At 35.0% G+C, this 15,493-nt stretch overlaps 1 protein-coding gene across 3 annotated transcripts; it reads left to right on the top strand.

Annotated features, from left to right (window-relative positions):
- Positions 1 to 8,941: 8,941 nt before the first annotated feature.
- LOC107948231 (DEAD-box ATP-dependent RNA helicase 37) lies at positions 8,942 to 14,197 on the top strand. Of its 3 annotated transcripts, none has more exons than XM_016882706.2 (7): positions 8,942 to 9,179; positions 9,295 to 10,182; positions 10,270 to 10,353; positions 11,063 to 11,305; positions 11,750 to 11,917; positions 12,608 to 12,721; positions 13,245 to 14,197. In XM_016882706.2, the coding sequence occupies exons 2-7, from the start codon at positions 9,406 to 9,408 to the stop codon at positions 13,734 to 13,736; spliced, it is 1,878 nt and encodes a 625-aa protein (XP_016738195.2). In that variant the 5' UTR covers positions 8,942 to 9,179; positions 9,295 to 9,405; the 3' UTR covers positions 13,737 to 14,197. The 3 variants fall into 3 exon arrangements, with proteins under 3 accessions (XP_016738195.2, XP_016738196.2, XP_040967270.1); XM_016882707.2 differs by having other exon boundaries at positions 8,947 to 9,151; XM_041111336.1 differs by having other exon boundaries at positions 8,950 to 9,183.
- The last annotated feature ends 1,296 nt before the right edge of the window (positions 14,198 to 15,493 follow it).

Raw genomic sequence — 15,493 nt, 5'->3', positions numbered from 1 at the left:
TATGTTTTAGGTCTCATAGACCATGATAATGATGGAATTGTTTATGAATACCTCTGTATTAATGTTATTTAATATTTGTTATTCTGTATTGGTCTGAAATGTTCTGTCTGTCTAGTAATGCCTTGTAACCCTAATCCGATGTCGATTACGGGTTAGGGGTGTTACACCATATCTGGGATATGGCATCGATACGATCTTTCGTGTAAGACCATAGCTGGGCTATTGGCATTGATATGAGATTACATGTAAGACCATATCTGGGATATGGCACTGGTATGGTACCGAGTGTACGGGACTTTCGAGTATCCTTTAGTATTCCAAGTGGTTCAATTGGTAATTTGACGAGTATGTCAAAGACTAGAAAAAACATGTAAGTATTACGAATTGGTATAGGTATGTGCGTAAAATTTATAAACCTTGAATTCATGAAATTGTGAGTTCATGATTTCCACGAGAATGATTTTGCAAAATGTTTTGATTATCGGCCTATGCTTGTGATGTATGAAATTCATGATAAATTCAATTGAAGACCATGTGATTGGCTTTTGGGCCAAACTGGGTTATGATATAGCATGTTTTATTCACACAAATTGTGATTTATCGGATATGAGAAAAAAGAATGATTGGCATAATTACCTACTAAAATGACTATGAAAGTATGGGAAGATATGAGCTTTAACAATTGAAAGATGTTAAAATATATGCTTGAAAAGTGAATACTCATAATTAATGTGTATGTTTATTATGAGGTTTGAAATGATTGGTTGATTGTGGTAATCGATTATAATAGAAAGATTATGGTTGTTAGGCTAAAGTCAAGACATGTTAAATTATGCTTGCAAATTGATATAGCAAATAATGTGACTGAATAATTTATAACTATAAGGTTTATAGCAATTTATACTATTTTGTTTTGTGTTTATATTGTTAGACTTGGTAAATGATTGGTAAGAGTTGCTTATTATGTTCATACAGACTTACTAAGCTATATAGCTTACCCCCTTCCTTTCCCATGTTTTATAGTATCGTAAAGCTAGCTCGGGTTGGAGATTACCGGAGATCCTATCACACTATCAAACTATCATTTGGGTACTGATTAATTCAAGTATTTTGAGTTTATGGCAAGTATAGGGACTTGGTCATTTTGTTATATGTGTCATTTTGTTTTGGCCAAAAGTATTGGCTTGTAATTGTCAAGGGTTTGCTTTAATATTTGGCCATGTAAATTGGTTTATTTTGGCTAACATGGTTGTGAGCCTAAGTACATTCATATATATGTCAATGTCTTTGGTGATATGATCATGGTATGCTTGGTGAATGTGAATTGTTTAGAAATGTGATTTATGGCATGAATGTGAATGTTTGGTAATGTGGTTTATCGATGAGATGATAAATTTGTGTGTACAATAAGGTAACTAGAAAGTAGTTAAATGAAGCCTAATGAAAGTGAAATTGACATGAATGATTTATGGCATGATAAATGTTGTGTGTATAATAAATATTGATATGGTATTGGTATGTGATGTTCATAATTTTGAATGGTTTGGTTGACTTTACATGCTTGAATTTGTGCCATGTGATGTTATGTAGATGTGTGCAAGTGAGGGTGGCAAAATGGCTTGGTAAATAGCCTTGTTTTTGTCCACACAGATAGACACACGGGCGTGTGTCTAGGCCGTGTGTGACACACGGTTAGCCCCATGGGTGTGTAATCCAGCCGTGTGTCCCCTGTACCTAAATTGTTGCAAAACAGAATGCTCAATATCGAGCACACGGGCATGAGACACGAACGTGTGTCTCAGCCGTGTGAAGGACACGGCTTCAGGACACGAGAGTGTGTCTTGGCCGTGTGACTCCAATTTGTTTTTGGGTGACAAACAGAGAGTTACACGGGGTTGGGACATAGGCATGTGTAACCACACAGCCTACCCACATGGGCATGTCCCAAGCCACACGGGTGTGTGACCCCTGTTTTAGCAAAAATTCTCTAAGTGTCATAAAATTTTCTAAAGTTCTCAGTTTAGTCCCGAACCGCTTTCGATGCATATTTTGGGCCTTGTAGGCTCATTTTTGAGACGATGTGATTGATTGTTAAAAAGTTTTAATTTAGTGCCAAATTTACAACTCGGAATGTATGTTTACTTGTGTTTAAGTCTGGTAATGTCTCATACTCTGTTCTGGCGTTGAATACGAGTAAGGGGTGTTACAAGTTTAATTAAAGAAAAGAAACAAAAGAAAATGAAAATGGCATCATCATCTTCCCAACTCTCTTCCATAAAAAAAAAGAAACTCCATTTTTGGAGCTTGAAGTTTCGATCAGCAAATTGGTGCATGTAAGTGTTTCTCTCACCCGTTTTTAGTAATTTTTACATTTTTGAACTCATTGTAGCTTAAACTATTAAACTTGGGGATGAAATTGTAAAAAAGTTAAAGTTTTAAGGATTGGTTAGTAATGGAATTTTGGTGTTCATGAGTTTTAATGGTAGTTGTATATATTTGAATGTTGATTAGGATGTTTTTGTAAAAGAATTTGTGTTAATTTTGAGTTTAATGATCAATGTGTAAATTATTAAAATTTACATATAAATTTTGTGAATTGTGAATAATTAGGGATTGTACTAGTTTAGAAAGAAGTTAGGCTTCTAAAAGTTTCACTATGGAAAAATATTATTCATTTTTGACTAAAAGGAAACTTAGTTCTAGATTCATCGGACCCTATGAGATTCTAGGACGTATAGGGCCAGTAGCATATCATTTAGCTCTTCCACCAGAGTTGTCCAAGATCCATGACGTATTTCATGTGTTAATGTTGAGGAGATATCGCTCTAATCTAGATCATGTGGTTTAGTTGAAGACATTGGAGGTGGAACCAAATTTAGCTTATGAGGAAAAGCTTGTGTGTATCCCAGACAGGGAAATTAATATGCTCAAGAATAAATAAATCCATTTGATTAAAGTCTTGTGGAGGAACCACTAAGTTGAAGAGACTATATGGGAGAGAAAAAGCACCATGAGAGACCAATATTTATATATCTTCATAGGTACAAAATTTCGAGGAAGAAATTTTTTTAAGGGTGGGGGAGTTGTCACACCCTGGTTTCGTAAGCTGGATCGGTTTGGGAGACTACGCTGGTGAAAATCGCCTAAGTTACAAGACTTAGAATAGATAAGGTTGGTAACTTCATGGCAGAAAACTTCATAGAAGTTCACCAATATTACAGAGTACCATTTCAAGTGATGACGAGATCATAGTTAGGGCAAGGACCTTATTAGGCAGACTTTCCTACTAATAAGGTTACCACCCGAGTTTTTAGTGTCATTACTAAAGTATGATAGCTTGTGGGATACGTTTAAGTCACCTAACATCCAAGTGGAGGCAACGTGTCAGTAATTAGGATACTTGGTGAGCCTCGTGGGATATGATTAATTAGTGGATGCATGCAAGAATGAGTAATAATTAGATATAATTCTGATTGAGATTTGGATGAGAGTTATTTATAAATAGGATAGTGTGATAGTGGGAAGAAGATTTCTGATTCATCTTCTCTACTAAACTTTGTTATCATCGAAAAAAACTGAAGAGTTATTCTTTGCTAATGAACGTGTTGACTGTTAAAACTTAGGGAATCTTCCATACTAGTTACCTACTAGTAAATTCTTCAACCTTCCTTTGAGCTTTACTAGATAGATAGAAGCTAACATAATAAAGGTTGGTAGAATTTCTTTGAATACTGGGTATGAAGGAAACTTCTACCTAGAAATTATTTGCATGTCCAAAGATTCATGTTATATTGTAAAGTTTTGGCTATTTTTTATGTTTAAAGGAGTTGTTTTGTTATTTTAGCTAAAGAAACGGGAGATCCCAGTATAACAGGGAAGGACCAGTAGAGTAGGCAAGCTCTGAATAAAATATTCTAGTGAGTTCATTTGTATCTTGAGTCTGGTATCTGCGTTAATCCGTTTACTCCTAATCACTGTACAACTAGGTAAATGGCTCTGTCATTTGTCTCTGGTGTTCATGTCTAAGTAAACAGATTCAAAGAATCGATGCATGCAAGTTTATATACGGTTAAATCAACCGTGATTGGTGAAAACTTGGCTTTGCGAGAGAACACCTATGTGTTGAAACAAGGAGGGGAGTAAGGAGGATACGAAAGGATGTTTGTTAAATAGCTTTAAAGAGCAGAAATAAAGATAGAAGAAAAATTGGTTCTTGGAACCAGGATCAGAAACTAGCACAAGGAAGGGAGTACATGAGAAAAAGGGTGCATGTGGTAGTGCATGGTGCATAAAAGAGCAAACAGTAAGCCTTCCAGTCATTAAATGGTAGTCCACGCAAGTGGCGTACTTGCAGAACAGTTATGCTCATGACCGTCAAGTATGAATTTAGAAATCAGTGTTGTCTGCCAATAGGCTGAGTTTGATGGCGATAGTATCCGCCAATTGAATTACGTATCATAAGGATGTATCCACCAAATATGGAAAACTTATCTGTTAGCTTGAGTCCCATTGCTTGCTATTTAATACGAAATATAGTAGGATTAATTTCCCCAGGAACTCACTAAGTTCTCATGAACTTACCCTATTTCTTCTTACTTTTAGGTTCTTAGGTTGAACGTAGTGAGTGAAGGGATATAGCTAGATTAGTGGCCATTTGCGAGTCTTCATATTTTCGTGGGTAACATGTAATTGTTGGGGGTACTTGGAAAGCTGTTAGATACTTCAATTTTAAAACTATAAGTTTGTACTTGAAACGTTATTTTGAATACTTCGAATGTTGATCAGTAGCCTCAATGGCTTATCATTATTTGTGATTTATAAACGTTGTTTAAGAAGTTGCTAAAGGTTAATTTTTGCATTTTTTAATATGGCATGGTAACATTTAAAAAAAAATGTTTCCAAGCAAATATTGTCTTAAATTAACGGAATACCATGTTGGGATAAGAAAAAGAGGGTACTCGCCAAAATGGACATTTGTTTTAAAAGGGGAGAGTTTGTGTCTCTAACAGATCAACCTATGACATTCCATACTCGGATTCGACGATTGGGTCGAGCGTGGGGTGTTACATCAGACCACAATTTTGACGAGTGAGTCCGTAAATATTATTATTTAATATTTACAAACCAACTACAATGTTATAGTGAATTTTGATTTGATCAATTTTGCTAATTGGACAGTTAATTTGAGTACAAGTAGTTTTGAAAAATGAGGTATTGAGACCTCATTTCTGTCTACTGAGCCCGTGAATATTTTTATTAAATTTTTATGGTGTTGTTATATAGATGAATTGAAGTTTTGTCCAAAAATTTTAGTGATTGGATGGTTAATTTAGGTGTAATGACTAAATTGAAAAAACTGTAAAAATTAATCGGTATTGAATTTTATTAGTTAAATGGCTTAATTAATGATGGTGCAAGGGCCTAAGTGATAAATATACCCTTTTCTATTATGGTGGACGGTTGGTGGCCATTTAGTTTATAAAATTTGCTTAATTTATATTAATAAATAATATATGATAAAACATTAAACTAAAGTCATCATCTTTAACATTTCTTATTTCTATTGAATTTCCACCACTTTCAAAGAGAAAGAAAAGCTTCAAGCTATCCAATCATTTGGCCCTTGCATGGTAAGCCCCCTAAATCCCATTTTCCGTAAATTTTATGTTTTTGAGATTATTACAGCTTGATCTAGCTAACTCGGGTATTAAATTGTTAAACTGTTAAAGTTTGTTAAAGTTACCATTGATGAATATTAGATGTTTTCGATAGACAATGGTAGATTTGAAAGCTAAGAGATGTTTAAAGACTATTTTGTGAAGTGATTTTTTTGTTAGTTTTGCATTTAAAGACTAAAATGAAAAGTTGATAAAAGTAGCATGAAATTTTGGTAAATTCATATTTTAGAGGGCTGTAGAAGGGCATTATTGAAATCGAATTGAAAAATGAGGTTCAATTGTGAAAGTGATAGTTGTTTCGATTTAAGAGACTAAATTGAATAAAAAGTAAAACTTTCAAAAATTGTGATAAATGAATAAAAGATGCCATATACAAGAAATGAGATGATTTAAAGTGTTTGGAACTGATAAATAAATATAAATTACTGTATAGATCAAGAACTGGTAGATAATCAAGGAAAAGGGAAATTTACAAATTAGTCCCTAACATTCCTGCTTTTGTTGTTTACCCCTGGTAAGTTCATACAGTATAACTAAGTTTTAATTGATGTTGTATTATGTTTAAATGTGTATTTATGTTTTATTGAAAGTTTGAATTGGTTATGAGTTAGTATACAAATTGAGCATTTAACTTAATTGAAATGGAATGGTACTGAATGGATATTGAGATTAATCCCAATGAACTTAGTAAAAGTCTCATACACGAGGTTACAGGTTGATGCCCAATGATTCCGAGCTTTAGCATTTGTTGTGGACTCGAAGATACACGTGACACAGGTTTAACTCAGACAAGTAACCTGGTGTCATTTTATAGGTTTAGCCTGGACGAGTAACCTTACATGTATATAAAGCCCTAGCCAAGCTATTTTTTTGTGTCGATATAAGTTTAGCTCGGACAGGTAACTTGACACTAGTGTTTATGGTTAGCTCGAACGAGCAGTTGACATTTTTTTCACCTGTGTACTGAGTTCTTGTATAAGTTTTCATCGGGTAAAATAAAAGATGAAAAATGTGGAATTATGAAGTTGATGTTGGCAAAAGATACAAATGAAATGTGGAAATTATGATGTTGACATAGCAAAGTGATGATTACAATTTGATACATGAATCATTTTTTACATGAAATTTTTACTTTACCATTTGTAATTATATATGTGGTCATGATTTGAATCTCACTTGGTTGATGTTATTATGAATGCCATGATAGGTGAAATTGTTTGCATATTGAATTGTAATTGTTCAATGAATAAGGTAAGTCATTTGTTTATATTGTATGAGCTTACTAAGTATTTATAATACTTACTCATTGTTACTACCTTCTCTGTAGATTTTGGGCTTTCAGAACATGTCAGTTGGATTAACAAGAAGCACACACCCTTCGTCTCCCGTTTTGGTAGACTTTTGTTGTTTCGAGTTTGGTTATATGTGGCATGTACATAGGTGGTCAAACATTTGTAAAAGCATATATGTATGTTTTGGTATGGTTGAACTTTACACATAAGAAAATGGTAACTTAATGCAATGTTGATTAGTTGGTTATATAGTCTTGTACATGGATTGGCTTATGTAAATAGCAAAGTTTAGTAGATGATATGCATATGATTCAATTTATGCTATGAAATGATTAAATGTGATGATATAACTTGTGAAGACTTATGCTTATTGATTATAATGGTGCAAAATGTGGCATATTGGTTGTATGTTTAGATGGTTATTGAAATTGAAGTTTTGACCTGTAATGTATATGTTTTGGACAAGTTTTGTTGGTTATTGAATGCATAAGTTGTTAAGCTTGGTAAAATAAGAAACTAATGTGATGTGGTTGAATGGTTTTGTAGTTGGTTAATTACATGTGTTGGTATAAATGTTAGTTGATTTTGGACAAGGTATTTGACCATTTATGTATTATTTGAAGCATTGGTTTGATTTGGTACATGGTAGATAATTAAAAGATACATTTTTGCTCCACATGGGCTAGTATACTGGCATATGCCTCACGCGAACTAGCCACACGCCCTTGTGGGTACTATAGGTTTGGTAAGTTTTGAACCACACGGTCATAGTTAGTTACGTAGCTTGGACACACGACCGTGTGACTTATGCACATACAAACACAGTTTTTCACATGGCTTGACCACACAGCCGTGTGAAATCTGTTTTCATGTTTTACCCTATTTGTTTAAAAAGTTTTAATTTGGTCCTCATTAAATTTTGAACTTGTTTTAGAACTTTCATAAGTTCGTTTTGAGCCAGATTTTGTTTGCAAAGAATGAATTGTATGTTATATAAGATTTATTGGATATTAAATGAATTCTTGATTTAAAATTTCATGCAAATGTTTTTATTTGCTATAGCATCCTGTAACTCGATTTCGACATCGGGAACGACCTAGGGATGTTACAGTAAGAGGGGTAGTAAGCCTTTGCTATGTCACTCTGCTCCCAACCTTCAAATCCGTTTCGATATCAGTCATGGGTAACGTTTTGGCCTTCTTGTTCTTGGTAATTGCAACCTTCAAAGTTTAGAGACATAACTTCTTGTTGGGTTCCCACAAACAACACCAATTGTTATAACACTAAAGTTATACAATATGTTAAGTAGTACAACAAGAGAGGTTTACACTATATGGGGTGCGAAAAGTCACTAAAGAAGTCATTTAAGAGTTTGGGGTTAAGTAGTGGTAAGGTGTATACTATGTGGATAGGTTTTCCTTTACTTTTACCCTAGTGTTAAAGGGGATATTTATAAGAATGAGGTGGTTTGGAATAGATCCCACACATTGAGTTCCCTACTCCATGGTATGCCGTGATAGGGTGGCAGATGTTAACAGAGAGATTGTTGGAGTTGATTTAAAGAGACACGATAAGACACTTATTAAGTCGAGATGTGATGGATTGATGAGTGTCATCTTAATTGTCTTCCATGTCTTTTGAGGTTTATGTAAACTTGCAAGGTGTGTAGGGTCCTTAAGTGAGGAATATTACTTTTCTTACATTGTCATGAATTCGAGCTTCACCATGTATAAGGCCATATCTTAACACCTGACGAGGGAACCAAATAGCGAGAAAATAATAATAATTATTTTTAAACTGAATTATAGTATAAATAGTACAATTTTAAAAAATAAAATCATATAATAATTAGATAAATTGAAAAAAGATCACTTAAACAATAGTATTAACTATAACTAAACGCAGATTTAAGACGCCGTTGGCCAGTTAGGGGAGCTTTTTATTTATGACGCAAGCCCCAAATTGTACGGTCACCAAACTACATTTGTAGATTTTTTCTCATTCTCTCACATTTTTTCAAGCTGCAACAAAACAAAACCCAAAGAAAAGGCAAAGAAAAGAAAAGAAAAGAAAAGAAAAAGCTTTGATTTTTTAAAAAAAAAACTTCAAGTAAAAAATAAAAGTAAAGGCACCCGATTTTTCAGCTTCCTGACCCCATCTTTCAAAAGAATTTCCACCAAGGTTTCTTGTGATCCTCTCATCAATTTTCGTAGGTTTTTTAAGTTATTTTTTGCAATTTGCTTGTATTATATTAATCGCATTTCTTTAGTAAACTTTTTTTATGTTTTCTGTTTGTTGTCTTTGCTTGCATTTTCATTGATCAGGTCTGATCTACAAGAAGGGAGAGGATAAGAGGACTGGATTTAACTTTTCTTTCTTTTTTTTTTGGTGTTTTTATTAGGATATTTATTTGGTTTTCTTAGGTTTTCGAAATAATGAGAACTTCGTGGGCAGATTCTGTTGCAAACTCTGCATCTGAAATTGCAGTTTCAGACAATAGCTCCGTACCTCGTCCAACTCGATCCACTTATGTCCCGCCCCACCTTCGTAACCGTCAAGCTTCGGACGCACCTAACCTGCCAGGTCCGGCTACTGAGAGGGCAGCTTTTACTGGAACCGCTGGTGGGTCCCTGGGCTCCCGATGGAGCAGCGGCCCGCCTAAGCCCGAAATGGGGCGGCCTGGTCCGGGTTATGGTTACGCTGGAGCTGTAGCTGTAGCTGGACGAGGTGGCAGCGGCGGTGGTTGGAATAATAGAAGCAGAGGTTGGGATAGGAGAGAAAGGGAAGTAAACCCATTTGATGATGATGTTGATGATAAGACTGATGATGCCGAACAAGCTTTTAGTGAGCAAGAGAACACGGGGATCAACTTTGATGCTTACGAGGATATTCCGGTGGAAACCAGTGGTGAAAATGTACCCCCTCCTGTAAATACATTTGCCGAAATAGATTTAGGGGACCTGTTGAATCAAAATATTAGAAGGTGCAAGTATGTGAGACCCACTCCCATTCAACGCCATGCTATCCCTATAGCATTAGCTGGAAGGGATCTAATGGCTTGTGCTCAAACCGGGTCAGGGAAGACAGCTGCTTTTTGCTTTCCAATTATTAGTGGCATTATGCGGGAGCAGTATGTTCAGAGACCACGTGTAGCACGAACCGTTTACCCTCTTGCTCTCATTCTATCACCCACCAGGGAGCTTTCTTGTCAGGTGGGATCTTTAGACCATGTAATGTAATCTTTTTGAATGGTTTAACATATTTTTGTATTGATATTGTTGATAATAATGCACTTTCAGATACAAGACGAGGCCAAAAAGTTCTCATATCAAACTGGTGTCAAAGTGGTGGTTGCCTATGGAGGAGCACCAATTAATCAACAGGTTGTTATCCCCTCAAGTTCGGTTTTGAGTATCATTCTTGCTCTATATTTTTGACATTTATAGTTCTTGTTTTTTGTGTCTCATGCTAAACTAATTTCTATATTATATCTATGTACTACGAATTTGATCATTTATATATATTTGACATTACTCCAAGGTTGTAATTGTTTTTAGGATTTCTTTCTAATTTATGTTTTTCCTTTTCTTTTATTTTTTTGCTTGGATGTATTTACCAATAGAACTAACAAAAGTAGAAAGGGTCTAGTTATTGATAGAAGGAAGAATGTTGCTGATAGATTTCTGATTTTGACTCAAAGTAGTTCTTGGTTTATTTCAAATAGGTTGTAGTTGTTTTTTTTTTTGGGGTTGTCTTTTTACAGTACTGTCTTCCTTGGGCTGGAGTGTGAAAGCGAGTTATTTGTGTTTCACAAGCTGTCAGATGGGGTAAGGTTGAATGGTGGTGATAGGGATATTAGCTTGTTTAGATTAATTGTTAAGGAAACTTAGTTTATACACTATATCCAATTATGTTGCCTTGACTTTCTTTTATGCTCTTATGGGATCTTTTTTTTCTTTTTTTTTCCCTTCTCTATTCTCTAAATATATCTACTGGTTTTTGGCTTAAGTCTCCTTACAAATCCCTACAACCTAATAACATTATTATCATTATTATTTTGTTTTTTATGCTAATGCTTTGTTCTATACTTAGTTGCGAGAGCTGGAGAGAGGAGTTGATATTCTTGTGGCAACTCCAGGACGATTAGTTGATTTGCTAGAGAGAGCTAGATTATCATTGCAGATGATTAGGTACTTGGCCCTTGATGAGGCAGATCGGATGCTTGATATGGGTTTTGAACCACAAATCAGAAAGATAGTGGAGCAAATGGACATGCCTAATCGGGGTGTCAGACAGACAATGCTGTTTAGTGCCACCTTTCCAAGAGAGATACAGGTTGTTTATAACTGTTCAATAAGGTTCCCTTTTTTGTTATAGCTGTATTTCTTGAGATATGAAACTCATGTTTTCACTTATAACTGAAAAATGTTTCAAAGTTGCTATTGACTTCCTCCCGTTCTTCTGCAATTTAATTTTGGTCCTGGTTTCAGTTCTTCCTGCTACCTCTATATATGTTTTATAGAAAATGGAAATTGTTTACCAAGCACAGTAAGAGTGCATTCATTACCGTTAGCTCAGAGCACTAAATGATTGGGTGGGGTTGGCTATTCCACTTTCAAAATTTACCAAGTCCAAAGAAGTAAACATGTTCTTTTACCTTGAATTTTGCTTTAGAGTAAATTTCAAATGCAATCAAGATAATAGTATGACCTCTCGGTAATGAAAAGAACACTATCTAGATACATCACATAATTCTTATCTAAATTGGTGGCTTTGCAGAGACTTGCCTCTGATTTTCTTTCAAATTACATATTCTTAGCCGTTGGGAGGGTTGGTTCAAGTACAGATTTGATTGTTCAAAGGGTTGAATTTGTTCATGAGTCTGATAAGAGGAGCCATCTCATGGATCTTCTGCATGCACAGAGGGAAAATGGAGCTCATGGCAAGGTAATGTGAGACTATCATGTATGAACTTTCTTATTGAAGTTCCTTTATCTTGGATGTTGTTACGGTGTGCACCTAGTTGTTGTGCCTTAGTGCTAGGAAACAAGATCACCTTACATTTTTTATTGAGGCACATTTGATGAGGCATGCTCTTTTGCAAGACGGTAGGTGCAATAAGAGCTCGCCTGGTTGAAGTTCACTTAATTATTATTGTAATATCTTTACTATTCAAATGGGGTGTAATATCAGTCTATTTCTCAATGTTCAGTATTCAACTGAGGCCATGGGATCATAAGGAAATCATGCATATTGGCCAATAAAAGAGAAAAGAAAATTTTGCATGTTTTATAGGATAAATTGGACCACATTTTAGAGTTCATTATTAGAACTATATACACCTTAAGCTTATTTTATATAATATATACAGACACATGCAATGTTGTGCCTTGCTTTACTCAGCTAGCGCATTTTTTTCACCTTGTGCATTGGACAATATATGGTTCTAGTACGCAGAGTACACCTTGCACCCTTGACAACACTTCTTACTCCATAATTTTTCCAATAGAAGTTAATTAGTGGATATGTGTTTCGGTTAATATTTACTGTTCAGGTGCTAATTCTTGTATTTAGTTTCATTTAATCAGTAGTTCTGGGATTATTAATAGCTGTTGATAGTTGTCTTTTACTTTGCAGCAAGCTTTGACATTAGTTTTTGTGGAGACCAAAAAGGGAGCTGACTCATTGGAACATTGGTTGTGCATTAATGGATTCCCAGCGACAACCATTCATGGTGATAGGACTCAGCAGGTAATTGTTAGAAAATAAGTTTGCTAGAGAGAAGTGAAAGACTATGGTCTTTGTGGTTTTCTGGAAGTGTATGCTTGTCCTCTGAGTGGGTTGTTTAATATGATGATTATCTTGATTTTCTGGTTGCCTATGTTATGTGCTAGTCTTATTTATTCTATTGAGTGGGGTTCTATCGTTCTGGTGATTTCTTTCTGTATGTAAACTTGAATATTAGGAACTTTGCGGGAAGCCAGAGTTGGACAAATGGTCTGGATTGTGCATCATGGCATTTGTTAGATATACTAATCCATATCGTTAGTGATATTAAAATGCATTCATTCTCTCTTCTAATTAATTCTTCTTCTATGATCTATTTTTATTTTGATTCCAAATACATTTCAGACGTTTTCTAGGATTGTTTAAATAGCCTAATTCTAATGTGGTACAAACCTTAATATAGAAAGAGCCTCTTAAATAATGATATATGCTATATGTTTACCTTAATGTAGAAAGAATGTCTTTAAATAATGCTGTGTATTTGCAGGAAAGGGAACTGGCATTAAGATCTTTCAAGACTGGAAAGACCCCAATTTTGGTAGCAACTGATGTGGCTGCTCGTGGTCTTGATATACCCCATGTAGCTCATGTGATCAACTTTGATCTTCCCAATGATATTGATGATTATGTCCATCGGATTGGAAGGACAGGGCGTGCTGGTAAATCAGGATTGGCTACAGCTTTCTTTAATGAGGGCAATTTGTCCCTGGCGAGGCCTCTAGCTGAGCTGATGCAAGAAGCAAGTCAAGAGGTACCTGCTTGGCTCACCCGTTATGCATCCCGAGCTCCTTATGGAGGTAGCAAAGGTCGACGATCTGGGGGAGGGCGTTTTGGTGGGCGTGATTTCAGAAGGGAAAGTTCATTTGGTAAGAATCTGGATTACTACGGTGGAGGAGGGAATAGTGGTAGTGGATATGGAGTTCCTTCTAGCAATTATGGTGGAGGATATGCTCCCGGGGTGGCAAGTGCTTGGGATTAGGTCACACTTTATACTGGATTAACTTTTTGCATGTTTGTCTTGAGTATATATATATTCCCTCCCTCAGATTTGGAGAATAATTTTTCTCAAATTCCATATGTATCTGGATTCTAACATAGGATATATATTAATGAGGGACCCCATAGGATTGATATTGTTTGTTAATTGATGATGCTGTCGTTGGGATAGTGACAAAGGAGACTAACTATTTAAATGTGTCTACGACTGGTTCACTGATAAGGAGGTTGTGGTTAACATTTTAGGGCTTGGGGCGCCTTAGTAGCTTAGGAGGACCCTAGGTTGCAATGTTGGTATGGTGTGCGTGTGTGGTAAGGTACGTACATTTGCAGCCAAATTATGGGTGAGTGGTGAAAGAAGAGATGGGCGTATGGCTGTGAGTAATTACTTTTAAATTTTTTTGAAACTTCCTTTTATGTAATTAGCAATGTTTTTGCAGAGTACACTTTTGCACAATCCAATGTTTTCAGAATGATGATGTGTGTTTTGGAAATCAACTTTATCGAGTGTTCTGAAAAAAAAAAAAAAAAGCGGTGTTTTTGATTGCATTGCTATCAAAAAGTAAAAATAATTTAATTTAAATGATACATAAAATATAAATTTAAAGTATTTTAAAGAAATTTGGAACATTCCCTAACTTGAACCTGTCTTTAGAATTTCTAACGTTACGGAGTATTATCAGAATTTATAAATTAAACAGATAGAAAATACAAACATTTCATATCATATATCATTTATGTCAAAAACCAATTAAAATCATACATGTTGTCGAGCAATCAAGATTCAAAATACACATTAGAAACAAATCGAGATTAAATTGGAAATTTAGAATTTTTTTTTGAAAACATTTAATATTTTCAACACTGCAGGGGTTACACGACTGTGTGATCAGGCCATGTAGCTAACACGGTCAAGGGACACGCCCGTGTCTAAGGTTGTGTAATTTATTGACTTGCATTCATTTAAAAGATACAGGGGACACATGACTGTGTCACCTGGCCGTGTGTCACACACGCTAAGGCACATGCATGTGTCTCTGCCCGTGTGGACAAAAATAGACTATTTTATAAGTCATTTTTCTCACCCAACAAGGCATGTATCTACAGTTATCATCATACATGTAAACAAGCCATATTAAAGCATCCAAAACAAGCAAAAATCAAGCCTTAAATATATAACATCCTGAAATAGGGCCTAAACGAAACAGTAATTGCGAAACCACAAATTTGAGGTAGAAAAATTTATTTTATTATCATTTTAAGGTCTATGGCATGATTGCATTATTGTGTCAAAATTTTGTTTAGAGATTTTATCGATAAAGGGTTCAATTTGATATTTAGGACTAAATTGCAAAAGTTGTAAAATGTGTGTTCTAGTTCACAAAGGTACTAAGTACTGGTGAGTAATGGGTTTTTAAAGTGGAGGTCCTTGGATAGAAATTAGACCATTATACTAGTTTGGACAAAAATACCTAAAGGAAGATAAAACACCATAGTTTTTAATTAAGGGCATTTTGGTCATTTAAGTTATTAAAATTAATTAAAAAACAAAATTAAAAGCCAATTTTTGTCCATCTTCAACCCCTTGGCCAAATTTCACATGAGGAAGACATAGCTAGGGGTTTTCAAGCTTCCAAGCTCGATTTTAAGTCTATTTTAGCCCTATTTTTAATGTTCTTTACGTTTTTGGAGTCCCAGTAACTTAATTAAGCTTATTCTAGCAATAATTTAACCTATGGT

Source organism: Gossypium hirsutum, chromosome A04 (genome assembly GCF_007990345.1).
Source record: "Gossypium hirsutum isolate 1008001.06 chromosome A04, Gossypium_hirsutum_v2.1, whole genome shotgun sequence".
In the NCBI taxonomy this organism is placed as follows: Eukaryota; Viridiplantae; Streptophyta; class Magnoliopsida; order Malvales; family Malvaceae; genus Gossypium; species Gossypium hirsutum.
Note: the sequence above shows the minus strand (reverse complement) of the source record. Positions and strands in the feature narration are given on the sequence as shown.